The sequence below is a fragment of the Cucurbitaria berberidis genome, assembly GCF_010015615.1.
Source record: "Cucurbitaria berberidis CBS 394.84 unplaced genomic scaffold K460scaffold_4, whole genome shotgun sequence".
Taxonomy (NCBI): domain Eukaryota; kingdom Fungi; phylum Ascomycota; class Dothideomycetes; order Pleosporales; family Cucurbitariaceae; genus Cucurbitaria; species Cucurbitaria berberidis.
Window position 1 is genome coordinate 3,453,223 of NW_024468938.1, and position 19,794 is coordinate 3,473,016.

Below are 19,794 nucleotides of genomic sequence, written 5' to 3' on the forward strand. Positions count from 1 at the left end.
GAAAAGATGAACCGCTACGAACGACAGGAAAGAAGGAACGACGAAGCAATTGACCAGACTTGCTGTGCAGAGAGGTACTCACGCCGTTCACTGCGGCAGCCCAGTCTATATGAGGATTTTTAGTCTCAGGGCATAACTTTGAGCTTCGTCCCGGAGTATCTGCTTTCCGCTCATCTGGTTTCAGTATCCTGCTGCAGAGTTTAGTGGTGGCCAGCTCCGGATGTAAATCGTGCTAGGTGGTAAGGTGTCTGCCCATTCAGGTGGGAGACTGCACGAAAACCTTGCCTAAACCATATCCATTCGACGACACAACCGCGAAACCATAACTTCTTGCAGGTTTGGTGTCGGACAAGCATACTCCGTACTGGCGGAATTGCTCTTCTGTACATGTTCAGTTTCAGAAGCTAGGCAAATCGTTTGGTTTCGGGCATCTCGATGGAAGAGCTTAGTTCTCATTCGCAACGAAACGCATTGAGAGTGGCGAAGCTGTTCTGCAAAGAGTCGAGGGGTCGCACGGTATACCATGTACTGAAAGTCATGCAATGACATTCTTGTTTAAAGCTTGTGAAGTACGAGGCGATAGAGAGTAAATCCGAACGCTGGCTGAAGCAGCTTCGACTCAGCGTTCCCGGTTTTCAACGACTAGAGTTCTGACGGGTGTGGATCAAATGAACAAAAAGTTAGTATGACACCGAAGGTACTTTTCGAAGAGTTGTACTGAGATCATGTCTGATAGCCTCTGAGTCTTGTCGGCGGGACCCCAGATTCTTCAAATGGTCAAACAGTGATGTTTGGAGTAGTGTTTCGCCATGAAGTTTGCTGTACGGAACAGATCGCCCTCGGCTGTTTAAGCTTCCGACTAGTCTCAACTGGGCCAAGCGTCCATTCATGTCACCCATGCTCCAAGGCTCGGCATCTCAAAACATGAACACTCATGTTCGAAGCTTCCTTGTTGGTGGTGTTAACTCTATTCTCAAACCTGTATTCATTCTGCGGCAAATTTTTCGCTAAGTGCAGGTTCTGAAAAATATTTCAGGAACTCGAAGAGTCTGAGACAGGATTTAGGAAAGGCAGTGCTATGGAAGGTAATCTTAATGAGAAAATTTGTGTGAAATATTCTTCTCAAGCACATGCGAGAATGCTCTACTGTGATTGCGATTCACGAACAAACAATGCAAAGAGAATGTTGACTAATTGATCTGATTTTTTTTTTGATTCCATCTACTAAGAACGCCGATGCATGCTTCGAATATCCCATAGCTTATAATGGCCCAAAGAGTCTAGAAGATAGCTTTCAAAAATATCTATCAAAGCTTACATGCAAGCAGCGCCGTCAATACCAATAACCTTTCCGTTCACCCAGTCGCCATCCTTGGAAGCGAGGAAGCAAACGACGCGAGCAATGTCCACTGGCTGACCAACACGGTCATGGGGTGACCAAGTGCAAGCATACTCGTCGACCTGGTCGTCGCTGAGCTTCTCACCGCCGGGGATGTATTCGCGGCAGACGGCGTGGTACATGTCCGTCTTGATACCACCGGGGGCAACACAGTTGACAGTGACCTTCTTCTCACCAGCATCTGTATTGCTTATTAGCAAGTAGTTCCGGGGGGACACCGAGACTTCACTTACCGATGGCCATGCATCTGGTGAAGGTCTCAATAGCACCCTTCGAGCCAGAGTAGATGGCGTGCTTGGGTACACCTTTGGCCTGACCGGTGATGGATCCCATGAGGATAATTCTGCCACCGACTTCCATTCTCTTGTACGCCTCCTTGGCGACAAAGAACTGGCCACGGGTGTTGATGTTGAAGACGCGGTCGAACTCCTCCGGCTCAACGTCCTTGAAGTGACCGAAAGAAACGACACCAGAGTTGGAGCAGCAGATGTCGAGCTTGCCGAAATGCGCAACAACATCATCCATCAGCTTCGCGGTCTCCTCGACCTTTGCAACGTTGGCCTTGAAGGCATGAGCATCGGAACCATTGCCCAATGCCTTAATCTCCTTGACGACCGCCTCGGCGCCCTCAATAGTGTTGGCGTAGTTGACAGCGACCTTTGCGCCGCGTTTCGCAAGCTCGATAGCCATCGCCTTTCCGATACCACGGCCTAAACATTGGTGAGTAATCCATGTTTCACATCGTGTATGGGGTCGTTGCTTACCTGAGCCGGTTACAACGGCAACCTTGCCCTCCAAGCTCCAAGTCTGCTCGATAGTGGCCATTTTGAATTTGTGAGGTGGACGTTGATTGGGAGAGTTCTTTACTTGTTGAATCCTTAAATGTCTGCTGTGGAGATCTGATATGAGTTGCTGTGATGATGATCTATCTCAAAGATGAAGACAACAACATATATACCCCTACGACTCGGGACTCCAGCGGAGAATGATTTTAATGAACAGTTCTTCTCCATCTAACTCCCGTCGGTATCTCAACAACCATAGTTGCCCCAACTGAGCGCCTCCGGCTCGGAACATAACGGCGCCTCCGAGAGTCGTGAGTCCTAGGGCTGAAACAGCATACTCTGTTCCGTCTTGTGCTCCCCGTAGGAGAGCCTGAGTCTCAATTTGTTTAGGATTATAACCGGAAAGAGGGGCCGAGGCGATCAAGGGTGCACTGATTGGATGACTGCGTAAATGCCGAGGCCGGCTGAGCAACAACAATGACCATCTTCGTCTTTTCCCAACTGCGAGGAAAATATTTGTGGCCCCAGGTAGAGCTCGAGATAACGGGAGGTGCCGTGATCACGGTTCGAGAAATACCCAAAGTCACATTGTGCATCAGAGTGTCGTAGTGGCACAGATATCTACCACATGTAAGTTCCTTCATCGTAGATGACGGCTAATAGAGACTTGTCACGAAGAATAATATAGAAGATAACTCACCGTGAAGATTCGAGTTGGCCATAGTCACGTGACCCTATTGAAGCGGGGAGGTGCATTGGCCAACAGGGTCTCCAGATCTCTCTCAACCTCCTTGCTCTTCGCAAAGCTTTCCCAATGGCTCCCCATTCCCAGTCCTGACGTCTTGTCGAGGCCTGCAAAGTCCGAGGACGATCGGTTAATGAGTTTACGATTCGGCCGCAAATCCTTGGCTAGGTGTCGCAATCAACGATTACTCGTGTCCGGCCCACAGTGGGGACCCGCCGGTGACGGCTCTAGTCCGTGCATTTTCCAACCTCACTTCATCTCGAGTCAGCATGCTAATGAAAAGAAAGCCCAAAAGGTCAAATACGAGCCAACTGCGTTTTCATATCGAGCACTATACATGTTCGAAGATACGGACAAGTGTCCATATTAGACGGACTCAAATTGGAAGTATTACTACCTTGAGCGCAACCGAAATTCAGGCCTCTTCTTGACGCAGATGCTGAACAGAGTGTTGGCATCGAGAGATGATTCCTGCGCTTCTGCACGAGTATAGCCAAGCGCTCTTCAATGACCCTCGCCGTAAGCAGAATGTTTTGTCGCCAGCGGCATGCGGTCTTATCAGTGTTTTATGGCAGTGGCTCAGAGTGCGCACCATGAATCCCTCTATAGTTCTCATTGGTTTTCCAGCGCATATTTTAATTCGTCATCATGCAATGGCATCTCACTGCGCGTTAGTGTCGATGAGCTGGCTGCAGTATGTCGGGAGATTCGGATGTTGCTGCATCATTCTTCATTCTCCCGCACATTGATACTTCCGGAGGTGAAATGAGCTCGTTGAGACACGGATGAAGATAGACCCCTCAAACTGACTCCGAAGCACATTAGTGAAGCAGACCGAAATGTAGCGGAGGATCTTGGTAGGTGAAGAATTCGCAGCGCGTAATTGTAAAACATCAATATTAACGAGAGGCCTAGATCATGGAACCATTGATAGACGGTCATGCAACATCACAGAAGAGACGATCTCTTTCCGTAGTTTGTAATACACACCAGTCAAAGTAGTGTTCAATCGCTCAATTTCTCCCACAAGTGCAATCAACGTGCATATCACTTGACTGTACATTCGCCAGCGGCCGTTTCCAGAATAGCCGATGGGCTAGTCGCGTCAGAAAAGCCCTCGTGGGTCTTCAAGCTATTCCTCAGCCGCTTCGCGTTTCCCCTCAATCCATTCTCCGTTCAGAAAACCAACATTAGCGAGCTACTTGGGGCTTCCTCTTCCGTCTGCTCCATGTCATCTCTGACCAAGGCATTCATTATTAAGTAGCATTTGCTGGAGATAATCCTTCGAAGTTAGCAAAGGATCACATGAGTTACTGCATTGATTGAACAGCACACTCCAGTGCCCTAAGTTGACCTAATTGTACTTCTTCTAATGTTTATCACGGGTCTTCTACGGAAAATATTCTAAAGTATTAGAATTAGCAGTCAAACTATAAACTGAGATAATCAAGAACTACGAGCAAATAGGAGTAGTACAAATACACATTAAGGCCGTATAGACGTCACTTCTGCAGTCAGGCACTGTTCGGTTACTATCCGGTGAAGTCTCCGAAGGTTGAGCTTAGATTGGTAGACAGGCAACGGCACGAAAGATCTACATCTTGCAGGTTCAACCAGCTCAGCAAGGGTGCCACAATGATTCTGCTGCCATTCACTGTCCGTCTAGGGGAAGCCTGCAGCACCAACGGCAACAGTTATCGCCGACTCACCGGGCGTGGCATGAAACTTACGAGGCTGCATTCGTACGTGGACTGTGCCTTGATAACTGATGTCAATACTCAGTTCCGATCGCACGGTCCAGATACGCAGAGTACGGCCAAAGTGCGGGCTTCCGTAGGATGAGCCGCACCTCGTGTTTAGTATCAAGGTTGGAAAGAAACCCGTTGATCTTAAGTTCCGTGCTGCTTGGAGTCCTTAGTGCCGTAGAGCAGTGTGATGTGAAACGACGTCAGCATCAAACTGAAGTAGATCTGACCGCTTTACGTGGCCACTTATCTCCCCTAGGCTTGCATCTGGTACTCGTATAGATGACAGTGCAAGTTGAACGCGTAAGCTTGTCAAGCAACGAACCTGCAGGGAGGTACCTTGGTACCGGGACTCTGTCATTGTGACACCGAAGCATATGCCCGTCCACAACTGAGCAAAATGAGTAGCATGTTAAGGGCCTTCATGGCCAAAGCCCTATAGGCTTATACAACCCCAATCAGACCGGTTGCTGTGGGCCTACCGGTACCAGTTGCCCGGATGCAGCGACGTTTTTGGACTACCAGCGCTGCTCCCGGTGATTAACAAAACATGGTATAACCTAAAGAGTAGTGCGGCGCGGGTACGGTGTGACGGAGGACCTATATGCCGTCCCGGAAATGGAGGAGATGCGAAGTGTACCTGTGCAAGACGAGTTATGTGCCTCAATCGTAGTTCCTTTGATTTGATGTGGTGTCCCATTGAATCACCGATTGCAGACGTTTGCATACCATCATGTACTCGAACCCTATATTCGTTATCCAAGCCAAATCACTTGCATTATCACTCATTTTTAACCGCTTCCTTGGTGGCATATCCAGATGATCTCAATCACTGCTCTTCTCTCCTAGGGGTACGTAGGCCATCGTTTAGGGCCCAACCTATCCCACACATCCCATGGGATAGAACACCCCGCCACAGTAGTGCCGCCTCTCCATGCATTACCACACACAGGCTACCTTACCCACCCCACCATCATCCTCCAACCGTCGAAGACACCAATCATCAAATAACCCCAACGCACGCCTGACTCACATTTGAAACACAAGCGCAGAAGGGAACAAGCTGGAAGAAGACGCTTTTGCAGATCGCCAAGAGGGAGGACCTCTGTGCAGAGAGAGAGGATATATATCCGTGCGCTACAGGTCGGCCGTGACAAAGAGACTCGTCACTCCGTCCCATGTCGTGCCAGCAGTAAGCCCCACATTGACGACTCGAGTATGAAAGGGTTGTAATTGATGTGGAACCTGCCCCAAGCTGAAGGCCACCAAAGACCTTCCCCATTGGCAGCTTAGAAAAAGAGACACTCTCGCCTACAAATGCCTACATCATACGGTCGCCAACGGCACTTGGACTCATCGTCTTTCTGACAAGGTACGCTTTAACACTCTATTCACTGCTGCTTGCTGCTGCTTAATCATCATACCTATGTACTATACATTATGAGCTGCGGTGCAGTCCATTGCTGATAACAGTCAGATAGGTCCGGAATCAGTCTGTAAACGCTGTCCAGACCACTCGAGTTACCGCCCATGCGTTTGCCGATGAACGCCGTACCGGGAAATATGTCCGAAGACCCTCCATACTGTCCAAAGCAACTTTCGACGCTGACGCTGATAAGAATCTACAAGAAAAGATAGACAAAGGCTGGGAAGTGACTATAAAGGAAACGCCAATACGCCTGCTAATACGTCATGTGTCAGAAGATAACAGCGAAGATGATAAGAGAAAATAAAGGAAAGTGCGATCGTTCAGCCTCTGGCCAACTTCTCCAGCTTGCTGCGGATACCATCCGAGAATCTGGTTGCAACGCCTTCATCGATGACGTCGATGCTGTGAGACAGAACAGCAAAGCCGTTATCGAGCGGCACAGGTGTTCCATCCCGCTTGGTAAGAGTTGGGATGCCCTCTCTCCGCGAAAGGAACCGGAGGATCGTTTGATGGTCTGCTGGTAGACGATCTACGGAGAACGCAGCATTGGGTGGTGGATACGCCCCTTGCTGATTGGTACTGATCGACTGGTTATGAGTTAAAGAATCAGTCCAGATGACGAGCGCGGCACGATAGACGGCACCGGGCCACCATGGCGGACGGATGCCTCGAGGCATCTCTCTGACAAGACGGAGGATCTGACCAGCGTGGGTGATTGCCTCTTGCACATCAGAAAGACACTTCTTGTGCATCCAGAGTACCTGCTGGTACGAGCCGTCGACAACCTCGCGTCTCGCAAGTCTCTCGATCTCAGGGAAGTTGGTCACAGCATTCATGCTGATGAGATGGAACATGACAAGGTTACTTTGCATCATAGGGCAAATAGGGTTGGACTTCATGTACCGTTGCGCCAGGTCGAACCAACGCCCCAGTAACGCCTGCGCCTCCTCGAGACGCAAGCGAGTCGACGCCGCAGTGAGCGCCCTATTTCGCGACCTTGGCGCTACGCTATCGGAAAAGCAACTGAGGAGTTGGCAATACTGGCATACTAGAAGCTGTAACGGGTGAAGGAGCAGACGCAAGTGCATGGGAGTAAGATGGACCTCTTGAACATCATGGACGACGATCTCGTCGTCGAGGAAATGGCGGAAGAGATCTCTCAGGCACAGTGGTCGAGCCCCTGAACCCACCGAGGAGTAACCATTGGAGAACTCATGCACCTGGTTGAACATCTCGGACCACACAGCAGCTGTGGGAGCCTGCCAAAGTCGATCTGAGTCCGGCATAGGTGCCCCAAACTCCGTCACCGCGAATAGAGGCGCCGTGTCGTGGAACAGAGACAGATCCTGGTCGACCATCACCCAAGAGTAGATAAGGCTAGAAGAAATTTAGTAAGCGTGGTTCACGTGACCAACAGGGATCCAAGCTTTTCACTACTTACCGACTTCGGCTCTCTTGCTGAATCCAGTCCCGCCACAACGCGTCCGTCGTTGTATTCCCATTCATGTGAGGAGTTACGACCGACCGAGGCTCTAGTATACCCGAATGTCGAAGCATCGCAAAATACATACCCCGCTGGCCCATGGCGATGTCCATCTGCCACTTGTCGCCACTCCACGCCGCCTGGACAGTAAAGAGAAGAGCAGCCCGCAGTACAATAGGGTCACCAGCCATGATGATGTTTCTCTCGATAAGGTCGAAAAGCGAAATCCGGCACGCTTCCGTGAACCCGCCTGTCAACCATCTCGCCTCGATGGACGGAATGTTCATAGCACCCTGCGCAATCATCATGAGGATCAGTAAACTCGATGCTTTGTCGTTGTAATTTTGCATCAGCTCATTGGTGTCCAAAATACCACGGGAAGAGGTAGGATAGTAGCGTTCGAAAGAGTTGGCATACGATTTGAGGAAATACTCCAGCACGCGGGCGGGCGGAAGAAGAACGAAGTTGGAGCCAGATGCAAGGGATCCAGGAGATTCGCCACTACTGGATGAGGTGCTTCCGTCTTTGTGAATGTCTAGAGCTTTGTGCAGGAAGCTTTGAGTGATTGCGAGAAGCTTGTCCCGGGTTGCTTCCTGTAGTTTCGCAACCGCTATCTGGCCGCCTTGTTGGAAGTCCGACTCATCCCACGATGGGATCCAGCTACTCCAACCTTCATGGTTCTTCAAGCTCAGTTCAAGGCGATCAAGATTCATTTTGGCGGTGCGAGGACATGAGCTTGAGGGAATGGAAGGAGTGCAACGGAACACAGTCCAGCCATCCTGGGCTGCGATGATAGCACCAAGATCCGGAATCCCAGCGTCTGCGATGGAAGAATGCCGATTAGAAGGGTAAAACATGGAGGCTGAACTTCCTATTTGCAGATCTGAGAAAGACTCATCCATTCGTGGCGTCTGTATGGGAGTTTGCACAGGTCCAAATGCCTGCGGAGGAGACATTTCTGGCATCATACCAAGAATTCCGTCTGTAGGAGGCCCCATGTTGATGTCCATGCCCATGGACATCATCAGTGAGGGATCTATCCGCATTGGGTCGAAGTCCGCATCCATGCTCATGGTACTCCAAGGATCCATCATAAACTGCGGGGTTTCATTCTCGGGTTGATCTCTCACTGTTCTAACGAAGTCGTCGTATCCGGACATTGGCGTGGAAGAGACGAAGCCGTTCATGCTATTGACTGGCGTAGACAATGGCGATAATAATGAGGATGCTTGAGGAAGTGGGTTGGGGGGAGATTGGTCGAAAAAGGGCGGTGTGTTCGATAACGAGATGTGAATGGCTTTGTCTTCGGGAGTTGGATGTGAGAGGGGCTGCACCGGCTGCGAAATAGATGGGTTCCGCGAGTGCGTTATCGATGGCGACTGCGATTGTCTTCGGGACTGGGGCTGGCCGATTGGAAGGGGTGGAGGCTGCTGCATCTGCGGTGGTGACGATTGTCCGTTCGCCTGCTGGGGTTGCACCTCCTGAGAAGGAGATGTGCTATTCGAAGTAATCTGCAGCTCCGTGTTGCTTCCATTCTCGCTTGAGCTTCCACTTTCCGCTGTTACTCCTTCTAGGGGTCCCACGACTCTCTGGACGCCCTTGGACGCTCGCCGAGTCGGCCGTAACGTGCATTTCAGGTTTCTTTGCGCACATCGACTACAAGGAAACTTCTTGTCACACTTCGTCTTGGTCTTTGCACAGTTGCTGCAGGCGATTGGCGTGCGGCCGGCAGATTTAGGTATTATACCCTGCGGTGGGAGGCCTTCTTCGTTGTTCTGGTTACGGCCGTGTACGGTATAGTGTCGTTGCAGAAGGTCCCTAAAAGTTTGGTCAGCTCTTCGACGTCACGAATAGACGCAACGAAACGAAAGCAAGCCAACGAAGAGAATCTTGGGACCAAGAACATACCGTCGAGCGAAGCTCATGTGGCAGGTGAAGCATTTAAAGGGTTTTACATTGGTATCTGGTCGTGGGAGTGATTAGTGCGAGACTCGTGGCAGGGCTCGGACTATGGTTCGGGCAAAGAGGGGCAGACTCACGGGTGAGGATGTGTCGTTCCAGGTGCTCGTCCCTGGTAAAAGACTGACCACAATAGGTACAGAAGACCATTTTGGCGTTGAGACGAAGCAAGTACGGTTAATAAAGCAAGGCTGTAGAGGTGGTGGTCGACGAAACAGCGAAGAGCAATTGGGGAGAAAGTCCAGGAGGGGACGAAAGAAGACGCCGTCCTTTAGCAGGCTAATACAGTACTACCAACATCAAGCCGGAAATCGAGTTGCTAACACAAAGTGGGGACAGCAAAGGCGGGGACGCATGTACTTGGCCAAGGACAGCAGAGGGAATTCTTGTTCCAAGGGGGGCGAAGTTTGGTTGTATGTGTGTGTGTCTATAGTCGTAGCAGTCTTCTAAGCTGGTAGAGCGGATGAGAAGATGGAGACGGTGCCCATGGGTAGGATATGGCAAACGTCAGGGTGTATCCCTGGGCGTAGCCCGTAGGAAAGACGTGTGTGAGGATGGCTATGGGGGCTGACTGCAGAAGAGTCTGGTGGCAGTGCTCTGGAGAGAGACAAGATCAAACAAGAGGAGGCCTAGTAATACGTCTGATGTCGAGCAGGCAGAGGACACTTGGGGGCGGGAAAAGAAATGCAGATGAGATTCGAGGATGGGCACCACGGAAGAATTGGCGTCAGTAGAGTGAGCACGTCAAGGCGTCTGAGCAGAGAGAGCGGGTTCGGCCCAGGTGCCAGGCCCAACGCGGAGAGTTGATTATGCATCTGAGCGTCGCTGAATTCATCAATTGAGGAGCGCTCCAGCTGCACGAGAGCGATGAGCTAGTTCCTCGCAGTTACATGCAGCGCCAGGCCCTTGGGTGGGCCACGTCTCAACCCGGTTAGCCTGCAGACCTGCTTTGGGCGCCATGGGGGGGTGGGGACGGCTGCACAGCGTTGATGATAAGACTCAGCGAGCGCAGGGATGCATCTTGGAGATCTGCACTGCGGGCTGTGAGTTGGTGGTCGACGAGGGTCGAGGTTTGTGCTGCTGAAGGCCGGGGGGACGAGCGCCGAGCCCGCGTCAGCACCCACCCTACTGTACTGTACTGTACCAACCGAACCCCCAAGCGGCCGCCGTCGTGGAAAAAAGACACCTCCAAGACAACCCGGGCACTCGTAATGTATTATTCTGTAATACGCAAACATTACTGCCAACCCTGTGGATCCTCCGCCTCCGACACGCAGGCGAATCAGCACCCGCGGACCCTCCCTGGCCGGGCGGGCGTAAGGTACACCAGCTTCTGAGTCTATACAGACAGACGCTCCTCGCATGGCAACCTTTGACTGCTGCTAGCCGCCGTGAGCACAGCCCGGTCCAGCCCGTATCGCAATGGATACGACTCAAACTTTGGCAGCATGCTCTCGCAGGTAGCGATTGCACGACACGAGATCCCACGCCGTAGAGAGGTAGGTCAGCAACACGCGGCTGAGTAGTGCTCTTGACTTGACACGCGCCGCGAGAAGCTGCTAGGGCAGGGCCTCTCCCTGTGTCGAAAGCGATGTACGGTACCGTCTTCTCTGCCCTGCTCTTTGACGTGGCTCTCGGATGGAGCGACCCTGGCACAAGAGGCTGTCCATCTTCACTGGGTACGAAGTACAGCCGCCACAGTCCGTCGCAGTCCAAATCATTATTGTCTGTCCCTGCGAGCCTGGCGCCTCCCCCACAAACCCAAAGTAACAACTTGTATTGAACGCCAGCCATGTTGACTCTAGACGCTGCTCCTACTCCCTCTTGTCGTCATTTCCTGTATCTTGACACGCCATATCCCTCGCGATGTGTATCGAACGGTGAGCCCACTGCGTCACTGGCGTTGGCGTGCGCCATCTATTATTATCACAGGAAGCGATCTACGCCGGTCAAGCTTTTCAGGCAACCCTTAGTACCACTTCCTAATCCGCATTTCACGTGCCTTCCGATCATGTGCTCTAGATGCGGCTACTTATCGTCTATTACCGCTCCATTCGCGCTCAAGGCATGGCGGTTTATCGACCACGTACAATGGCGGTGCTGTTGAGATCACCATCTCGTACACACTGCTCAAGCTCTCATTGCAATCTTCTTTTCTTTGCAGCTAGGGTGCCATGGAGCCCTCACAGCATTGAATCGATAATGGACTATCACTTGCTCGGCGACGTGTCCGCCTCAGGTTGCGTCTGCGCTTATCATAAAACTCGAAAAATACAAAGAAACTCGGCTCCTTACCCAAACGGAGCAAACGCTAACTGTGCTTATATCCATGGACCACTGCGACATGCCGGGGGCAAATGTCAGATTGCACATTCGCCCAGCATATCATCTACACCGCAGCTACTATCTCTTCATGATGCAAATAGTGACGGCTCAAGTACTCTGCGCGCACAGTAAGCCCCAAGCGGTGCGCGCGACGAAGGCTACCTGAAAACGTGACACTCCGGGGAAGATCAGCAAGTCAGTCAACAAAACGAAGGATCAATCTCCAATTGGGAGCCTGCAAGTGTCGCTGATGAAGCCAGCGTGCCGAATCTAGGAAGCCCACGCACTCGGAACCAGCCCTAAGTGCCGATCTTCTACTCAAACGGGGAGCTCGAGCCAGAGATCTTCCCAACAAGGTTGGAGAGGGCGACTCGCTTCCATCTCTATTCCGGGGTCTACGCCACGGCTTGAAGCTTGCGAAGCACTCCAGCTGGGGCAACGCAGCTTTTGGGAAGCCATAACAGACGTTTTGTATCACGACACGAGGCGACCAAGTACGACACGAAAACATTGAGAATAGGTATTGCTTCATCTGTGGATCCGTGAAAATGTTGCTGCTTTTGAAACAGGTCTAGTGATTTTGCTACCACTGTTAGTTTCCCACGAGAATCAAGTTCGCAAATGGCCAGTCCCCAACAAGGCTGTTGGATACGGCCGTCATCACCTCGGACCGTCGTTTCGTGTACCAGGCGTCCCAAGTCGGCTGTCCCCGCTGGTTTGCAATTACACATGCTGGAATCAAATTTACAGGAAAAAGCCATGTTGCAGATTGCGAACACCTTTTGCCCCTCTTCACTTTTCCTTATCTCGACAGCACTCAGGGACCAAGCAGTTGCCTCATCAACGCGGCCCGCGACGCGAAAAGCCAGATTCATCCCAATCAAAGACACGAGAGGCGCTCCTAAGCGATAGCGATCTACAGGCTAAGGCGAGCCAAGACCATGGCCCCAGAGTACCATACTTAGCAATGCGCTCGCGAACTGCGTATCTCAACGTCTCTCCGTATCCATCGTCTATGCCCCCACAATTGGTCAAACTGGGTTTTCCAACATTTTGAGGCGCCCTGTGGACAGCAGTAGCTGCCACGCTCCGTCTACGCACACACAGTGACGTCGAAAAGAAGCCACGGCTGCCTTAGTGGGGGTCTGCGTTGTTGTGGTGGGCTACTTCGTATACAAGGACGAATCGCTGCCTTCGAAAGCACTGTCAGCTAAGAGCCATGCCGGGAGCCGTCTAACGCACCGCAACTAGCACGTTGCTCCTCACGACTTTGAAGACCCTGCGTGAGAAACAAGTAGGCATCCTGGCATCATTCAATGGCTTCTATTTCATTGCTACTTGGAACTCCACACCTCGCAAAACCCTTCCCATTTCCACGCTCGAAGTGCTGTAGGAGAGATATGACAGGAAGAGTGATCGATAAGGGCTGCGGAGGGCTGGATTAGACGGGCTGACCCGAAGAGAGGCCGTCCACTCCATGTCGAAAATTCAGAAATATGCAAATGGAGCGGTAGGGCTGGCCGCCTAGCACCTATTGCTGTTCTTAGGCATTGGTAGATAGTTGCAAGCAGGACGATCGATTTCTACGATTTCGCTAACACTTTCCTCCGAGCTGCTTGTGATCGTCATCACAAGAAAATCGAAAACTCCGCAGGATGCTATTGGGCGGGGCGGGAGCGGACAGATGACTCTAGCTGCCGAGAGATCCCGCTGCGGAGAAATAGCGTCACCATTAGGCAGCATCTCAGCATCTCACGACGTGCGGTTCCCCTCCGGATATGTTGCTGCTGACTCGATTTTGTGAGCTGTCACCAGTCTCACCAATTGGGCTATCGCACGACGATAAGAGCAAAAGGCTATAGGCACCAAGTTCCACACGAGGGAGATGACAGCATCTTTAGGATACCTTTTAGAGCGACCTGTTTTGACGATCATGCAGGGCTAATGTATTCATGTATTGGTGGCTGAGGATCCAAGGCTGAGGTGAGTAACTCAAACCAAACTAAGCCTAGCCTTCTCAACGTTGCGCCTCTCAACTCCCCTCCTCCACTGGTTTGCGTCATTGCGGAAACGGCAGTACGAACACGAACAATTGAAGCAAGGCATGAGGTTACTCGCCGTGTCTCCTGCAACGGATGAAGGAATTAGCCTGCGGACAGAAGGCGAACTCGGTGTGTCCGCTCTGCAACATCATATGGGATAACACCTGCCGCGCACCTATCATCCAGGTAGAAAAATTGTCACTTTGGATGTATGCATCCATCATCGATACATACCCTGACCTTGGAAGGGGTGGCCATGCGTACCGCATTCCAGGTTCTCATCCTACCAGACCCCAGGCGATGATTCCCTGCAGTCGAACGAGCTCTGCCAGTACCACGGCTTCTCTAAGCATTCATCCCAACCAAGGCACGCTACACACTATGCAAGAAACCTTCTGAGTAGGCGAGTGGCGTGTGGAGCACATGAGCCAGGCCTTACCTCATTACTGCGGTGTCCCAGGATACTGGATTTACTATGATCATGCACATCTAAGTGTAATGTACGCCTCTGGTCGCTTAAGTTGGATAATGCCCAGGAGCCTCCACGTTAGACCTCAAGGATACCACAGAATAAATGTGGAGACTGCGACGCATCAGCGCGATCAAACAACGCATTGTGTTGTGAGCCGTACGCTCGCACTACTATGCTCACTCTTGTGGTATTGGAGGAAGGAAGGAAGCTCCCGTTCTTAGTCGCTCGCTAATGCCCACTACGGCGGATGCTTAGCTAATACGGGGCGTCGTCGTGTACCCTCTAGATCATCCCACTGCGTGTACGGGGGTGGGGGTGCACAAGCGGTCTATGATTATGTTCACTACAACATCCGGTATTTTCATATTTCAGCTACTGCAATTAAGGTCCGAAGAGCGCGCAGTTGACATGGAAGAGAAATGAGGCTAAACACTGAACCAAGAGAGACAATCAGACCGAAAATGAAGACTTCGGCATTTTTAGAACAGCGACTAACGGTCACGTATAGGTTGATGACGGCTGGACAAGGAGCAGCCTGCAAAAGTCCGCGCCATCTATCCAGCTTACACACGTTAGACTTCGCGCCCTATCTTGCAAGGTACTTCATCTCAATCAAAAATTTGACAAGTATACGGGGTTCCTATCTTGGGGCCAATTTATGGAACCGAAACCAAGGTGCGCCTTTTTTTCTCTACACGGTCATAAGTGTCTTATGAGAGTCGTTCTATCAGCAGGGGCACGGCCACTATAGTGGAAGCGAATGCCCGTATCACGGTCTCGTTGTCAAACACGATGTCTTTGAGAGTATACCGGAAGGGTCTCGGTGCCTCGGCACGGCCCTGTTAAAGCCGCGCAATATATGGGCGTAATATACTCGCTCGTGTTACCTTGCGTGCGCTTACCTTTCCAACAGTACCGACTGTACGTATATTACTGGATACGTGCTACTTTCGGGAAGCGGTATAAAGTTCGCTCGGCACATGGGCACTCCATCTAGGTACATGGGTCGAGAATTCTCTGGAAGTTGCAGTCGACTATGCAGTGCGACGGCGCCAGTCTGCGTAACGGTGGATGCGGGCTGCGAACGATTTGCAGCGAACAACACACACCCCTGTTCGATTTCGACATCTGAAATATCCAGTCGTCACCATCGGTAGCACGAAAATAACCTTTCAAGCAAAAATCAAGCCTGATATTGAGCCAAACAGGTACTGCCGTACTCCACAGTATATTGAACTGCCAGTCGCCAGAAGAAGGTCATCCGGGCGGTCAACTCCCGACATTCCCGTCCCCGTATTGCGGATGAGCTTCCCGGCCGGAGTTTCAACACGCGAACTTGGCACGCGGAAGTAAACTTGAACACGATAGGCAATCCCACGAAGTTCTGCAGATTAGCCATGGAACGCCGGGCCTGGAGCTGCATGAGCAGGCAGAGAGCCCTGCATATCCTTCATGGAAGTTTGAAAGAACACGATGTTCCGGTACGGCCGGAGAGCGCGATAATCCGCTGTCAGAAGTTGATGTTGCGCTCGTACAACTGCCGCACTGAGGCCGTGTAACAGACTAGATTATGCACCACGAGATTGGTTGCATCAACTGAACGTGGTTTGAGTCCTCCGCGCGTGGCTTGACGGTACACAAAGTGTTCACATGGTCTCAGACCCTCGCGGCGCGAAGGGCCCAAGCAAGAGGTTGGAGGCGCGAATTTGAGAAACGAAGGCGTACGTAGGGTTGTCGTACAAGATCGTGGACCAGTCCTGATGGATGCAAGGTCGCTACGGTACGATAATGAGAGTGAGAAGAGACGTGCACTCACCGAATCAGGAAGTCACGGTGCTACCACTGAGATAATCTCATACCGTTTGTTGCGTTTGGCCAAGCAGCGGCGAACGTGCTTTTGTGTAGTCGTCATATACTGCTTGACGATAACGCTGTGTTCAGCAGCTTTCGGACAGTCCACGAACCTGTCGTTCACCTTCTAGGAAAGAGAGGGATACCGATTGCACGAAAACGAACAGGTTCGCAGATGATGCCATATTAGGAAAAAGTGTTCCCTAACCCATGGTGAGTCTACGCGTCCCCGCTTTCTTGTCCTATCTTGATCGTAACATTGGACGGAGCCAATACCAAGCGACATTGTGCGTTGGCTATGGCAGCCTCCTACACACAAGCCACAGTGCTCTCCCCCAATCGGGCGATGTGATACAAAGCCACACATGAAGCCGACAGCATTGTGAAGAGTCAAGAGTAAGAATTCTGAGAATTTCCCGTGGATTCGGATTCGGAATTCCAGAGCAAAGGTCAACGCGTGCTGCATCTCAGTGAGGGTACCCGGACATCGGTACACGTGTAGTACACCATTCGCGTCGGTAGTGGGGTCTCCGAGGCGGTCTTTCTTCGCTTCACATATCCTCAGTATACACTTGACAATTGCTACAGAGTTTTAGGGATACCGAACTAGAGGCATAGACTATATCGTCACCAAGTCCAGTCCCAATCCCTGTGGAACTCGAAGTTCAGGCTTCGCAGCGCTAGCCCATGCAAGTAGCTCTCTGGCGGGCTGACTTTGGTATGACATATGATAGTTCCGGCATGTCATATTCACGACACGTTCGCCCTTCTTTGGCCCGCCTTTTCTGAAGAAGGAAAATTGTTAAAGGCGTCATGGATTACCGATTTTGCACCAGCGTATGGAAATTGCCACTACCTAAGTCAATACCGTAAGTTCGGTAAAAAAGTGACTCCCCATAGCAGATTCAATAGTACTGCCACGGGCTCTCGGCCACTTTCAACACTGACGATGTTCGAATTTCGAGCTTGATTGGATATAGATCATGTCTACGGATATTCGGCGCGAGGAGTGCAAAGACAAGCGAAGACCTTGAAACAGGAGTGGATAGGTCTTAGGAGTTGTGAAGACTCTTTCCGAACACCCACTTTGTGGAAAGGGCGAAAGATTTGGACCACTAGCGTTACAACGTCAAGCGATGTGCGGCACGAACACCCGACAGCTAGTGCCTCCATTTCCTTGCCAACATGTCGTTGCACGATCTACCCGAGATCGAACAGGTCCAGGCGATCTTGTTTAGCCGCCGCTATGTTCTAATTGGGTCACAAAACACCAGAATTGTTGCCTATAGCGACAATATGGACGCCATAAGCTTTGACAGCCATTGCATGGAGGCCGCATTGCCATCGTGGCGATTTCCCGACGAAACTGAGGGATAGGGAGCTTTAGTTCGCCGGAAAGATTCGCTTGCTAGCTGGAAGTACATTTAATTTTTAAGATGTCTACGACCATCTTTCTGGTCACGAAATTGAGTGCAGGAATCATGTTGAACGTCGAAAGCTCATATTGCCTACCCTCCCTTCCATCATGCACGAGGGAAGGCTTGACGTAATAATATGCCCATTAACTATGTACTTGCATCTTCAGATCTCCACATCGTGTTCGGGCCGTGATCCAGCTGCGCATGGGTCTTTGGGTCGATCTATCCAGAGGCTAGATTCGCGGCTCCCTGAAGGTCAAGGAGAGACCGTTCTGTTGGGTGATTTACGGGAGCCTGCTTAATCGATGATGGCTAGTAGTAAAAGAGACGTGTCAGAGGAGGCAAGGGGTCCCTATCACAAGGCACGGCAATGTTTCGGGATCTCTGGCTCGTGTTGCAAGGATCTGCTTCACCAGGCGTCTAGATGAGGTGGCTCGATGTATTTGAAGTACACTGTCACTGTCATTGAGTACCAAAATTGTTATTCGAAGAGCTCCGGGCTTTGAGTTGTTGCTCAAAGGAGAAGTCAGACACGAATCAATCAGAAATCGATACCACACTTAGTGGTGATGATCATTCAGCAAGCACCCCACGCAGTAGATGGGTGGAGAACTGCATCTGCTCTGGAAGATCATGGCGATGACACATTCTATTGCACAAAGATTAATCTATTGGGCGCATTAATAGAGATATGTGGATAAGATTGCCTTTTTTTCACAATGGCGCAGCTGTGTACATGAACTTTCTAAATGTAAGACGTGCACATTATAGACTCGTGCGGCATACCGGGGTTTGATAACAGCATACCGAGGATTCAGTTAAACTAAGTTAACGACAGTGACATGAATATGGAGAGCATGGCTCAGCACTAAATCAAGGCCATTTTCTGACGATGATGGCACCTGCTCTATCACTCCCAAGTGGAAGATCAAAATAGCCGGCCTGCAGGGCTCAGCAACTGCAAGATAAAGCAGCTTGTCTCGGCAACTGAGTCCCGTAGATCCGCCGACCATCACCTAGTTAGGACATATTGTGTTGGTAACACTATCTGGACCAAAAGGGCCAGAGACTCTGTGGCTGAATTAACTCTCTAGCACAGTTCATAGATTACATAACCCAGTCCCACAACACTAAAGAGTCTCTATAAATGTTAGACCACCAAGAATGGCCAATGCTTGCTACACAGCTTGCTTACATACCTGGGTGAGCGAACTGCTGACGATTGGAACGCCACTCATGGTGGAGGCTAGGAGATGTCAATTGGCGGACTTCGACTACCACAACGCCTAAGTGACCCGAATGGATGATCTTCAATCCTGCGGGGCCGAAGCTACAGCAGCAACTGCATGACTCCTGCAATGATCTTGAAAATCTCAAAGTCGGCCAAGCCGATTCTCAATCTGGTAAAAGGCCGTCCATGTAGCTGCGGGTGAGACTACAGTGACAGCGTGGACATCCGAACATTAGCAAAGCCATGCTCCTATCTCCGTATGGAAGCAAGTCTCTGACGAGCATGTAAGTGGCTTGAAAGCGACTTAAGCTTAGGGCTAGATGCAGCGCTCCTGAATGCAGGGAGGCCCAGAATGCGCAAAGCAATGATACAACATGTTATTCTCGGATGATAATCAGGACTGAAAAACAACACTGATCGAAGGCGAGGCCTAACAAAAATCATGAAAGAGATGAGACGCCAATACCATAATTTGTACAGTCTGTCTTCATGCGTACTGGGTTCGATTACTGGTGCTTGTTCAGATATTTGACATGATAAAGTGCGAGCTAGGACGGAATAGTCCATATTGAGGAACGGTCAAAGTTGTTCCAAGCCTAACTGCTTATGTTTCGACATTTTTTAAAAATATATGATCTGCGCTTACGTCAACCGCAAAAGTCAAGGGGGCACAGTTAATCGGCTGTGTGAGAGCTATCACCATGGACAACAGACCTTTCTGCTTGTAAGCTTCCAATGGACATTGCCACGCGGGCGAATGGCTGTAACAAATTTAGCTGTTAACAGGAGTAAGAAATTGGTGTTTGACGTATGTCGTCCGCGTGCGGTACATCGCGTGGTACCTGGGCTACGGGTATCACGTGCCTGGTTACATAATATCGGAAAGTGGGGAGCCCGACCGCAACCCTTC

At 50.8% G+C, this 19,794-nt stretch overlaps 3 protein-coding genes across 3 annotated transcripts; all 3 read right to left on the reverse strand.

The window, feature by feature from the left end:
- Positions 1 to 1,314: 1,314 nt before the first annotated feature.
- Positions 1,315 to 2,224, reverse strand: K460DRAFT_291219 (NAD(P)-binding protein; the record flags this gene model as incomplete). Its single annotated transcript, XM_040929262.1, has 3 exons — positions 1,315 to 1,580; positions 1,633 to 2,109; positions 2,164 to 2,224. The coding sequence occupies 3 exons, from the start codon at positions 2,222 to 2,224 to the stop codon at positions 1,315 to 1,317; spliced, it is 804 nt and encodes a 267-aa protein (XP_040786508.1).
- A 3,824-nt stretch (positions 2,225 to 6,048) lies between these two features.
- K460DRAFT_397134 (transcription factor Bmr1) lies at positions 6,049 to 9,750 on the reverse strand. The gene is made up of 4 exons (XM_040936142.1): positions 9,626 to 9,750; positions 9,495 to 9,549; positions 7,545 to 9,404; positions 6,049 to 7,480 (listed from the first exon to the last, which is right to left on the reverse strand). The coding sequence occupies exons 1-4, from the start codon at positions 9,693 to 9,695 to the stop codon at positions 6,424 to 6,426; spliced, it is 3,042 nt and encodes a 1,013-aa protein (XP_040786509.1). The 5' UTR covers positions 9,696 to 9,750; the 3' UTR covers positions 6,049 to 6,423.
- A 765-nt stretch (positions 9,751 to 10,515) lies between these two features.
- Positions 10,516 to 11,453, reverse strand: K460DRAFT_154661 (uncharacterized protein). The gene has a single exon (XM_040926836.1). The coding sequence runs from the start codon at positions 11,337 to 11,339 to the stop codon at positions 10,671 to 10,673; it is 669 nt and encodes a 222-aa protein (XP_040786510.1). The 5' UTR covers positions 11,340 to 11,453; the 3' UTR covers positions 10,516 to 10,670.
- Between the last annotated feature and the right edge of the window lie 8,341 nt (positions 11,454 to 19,794).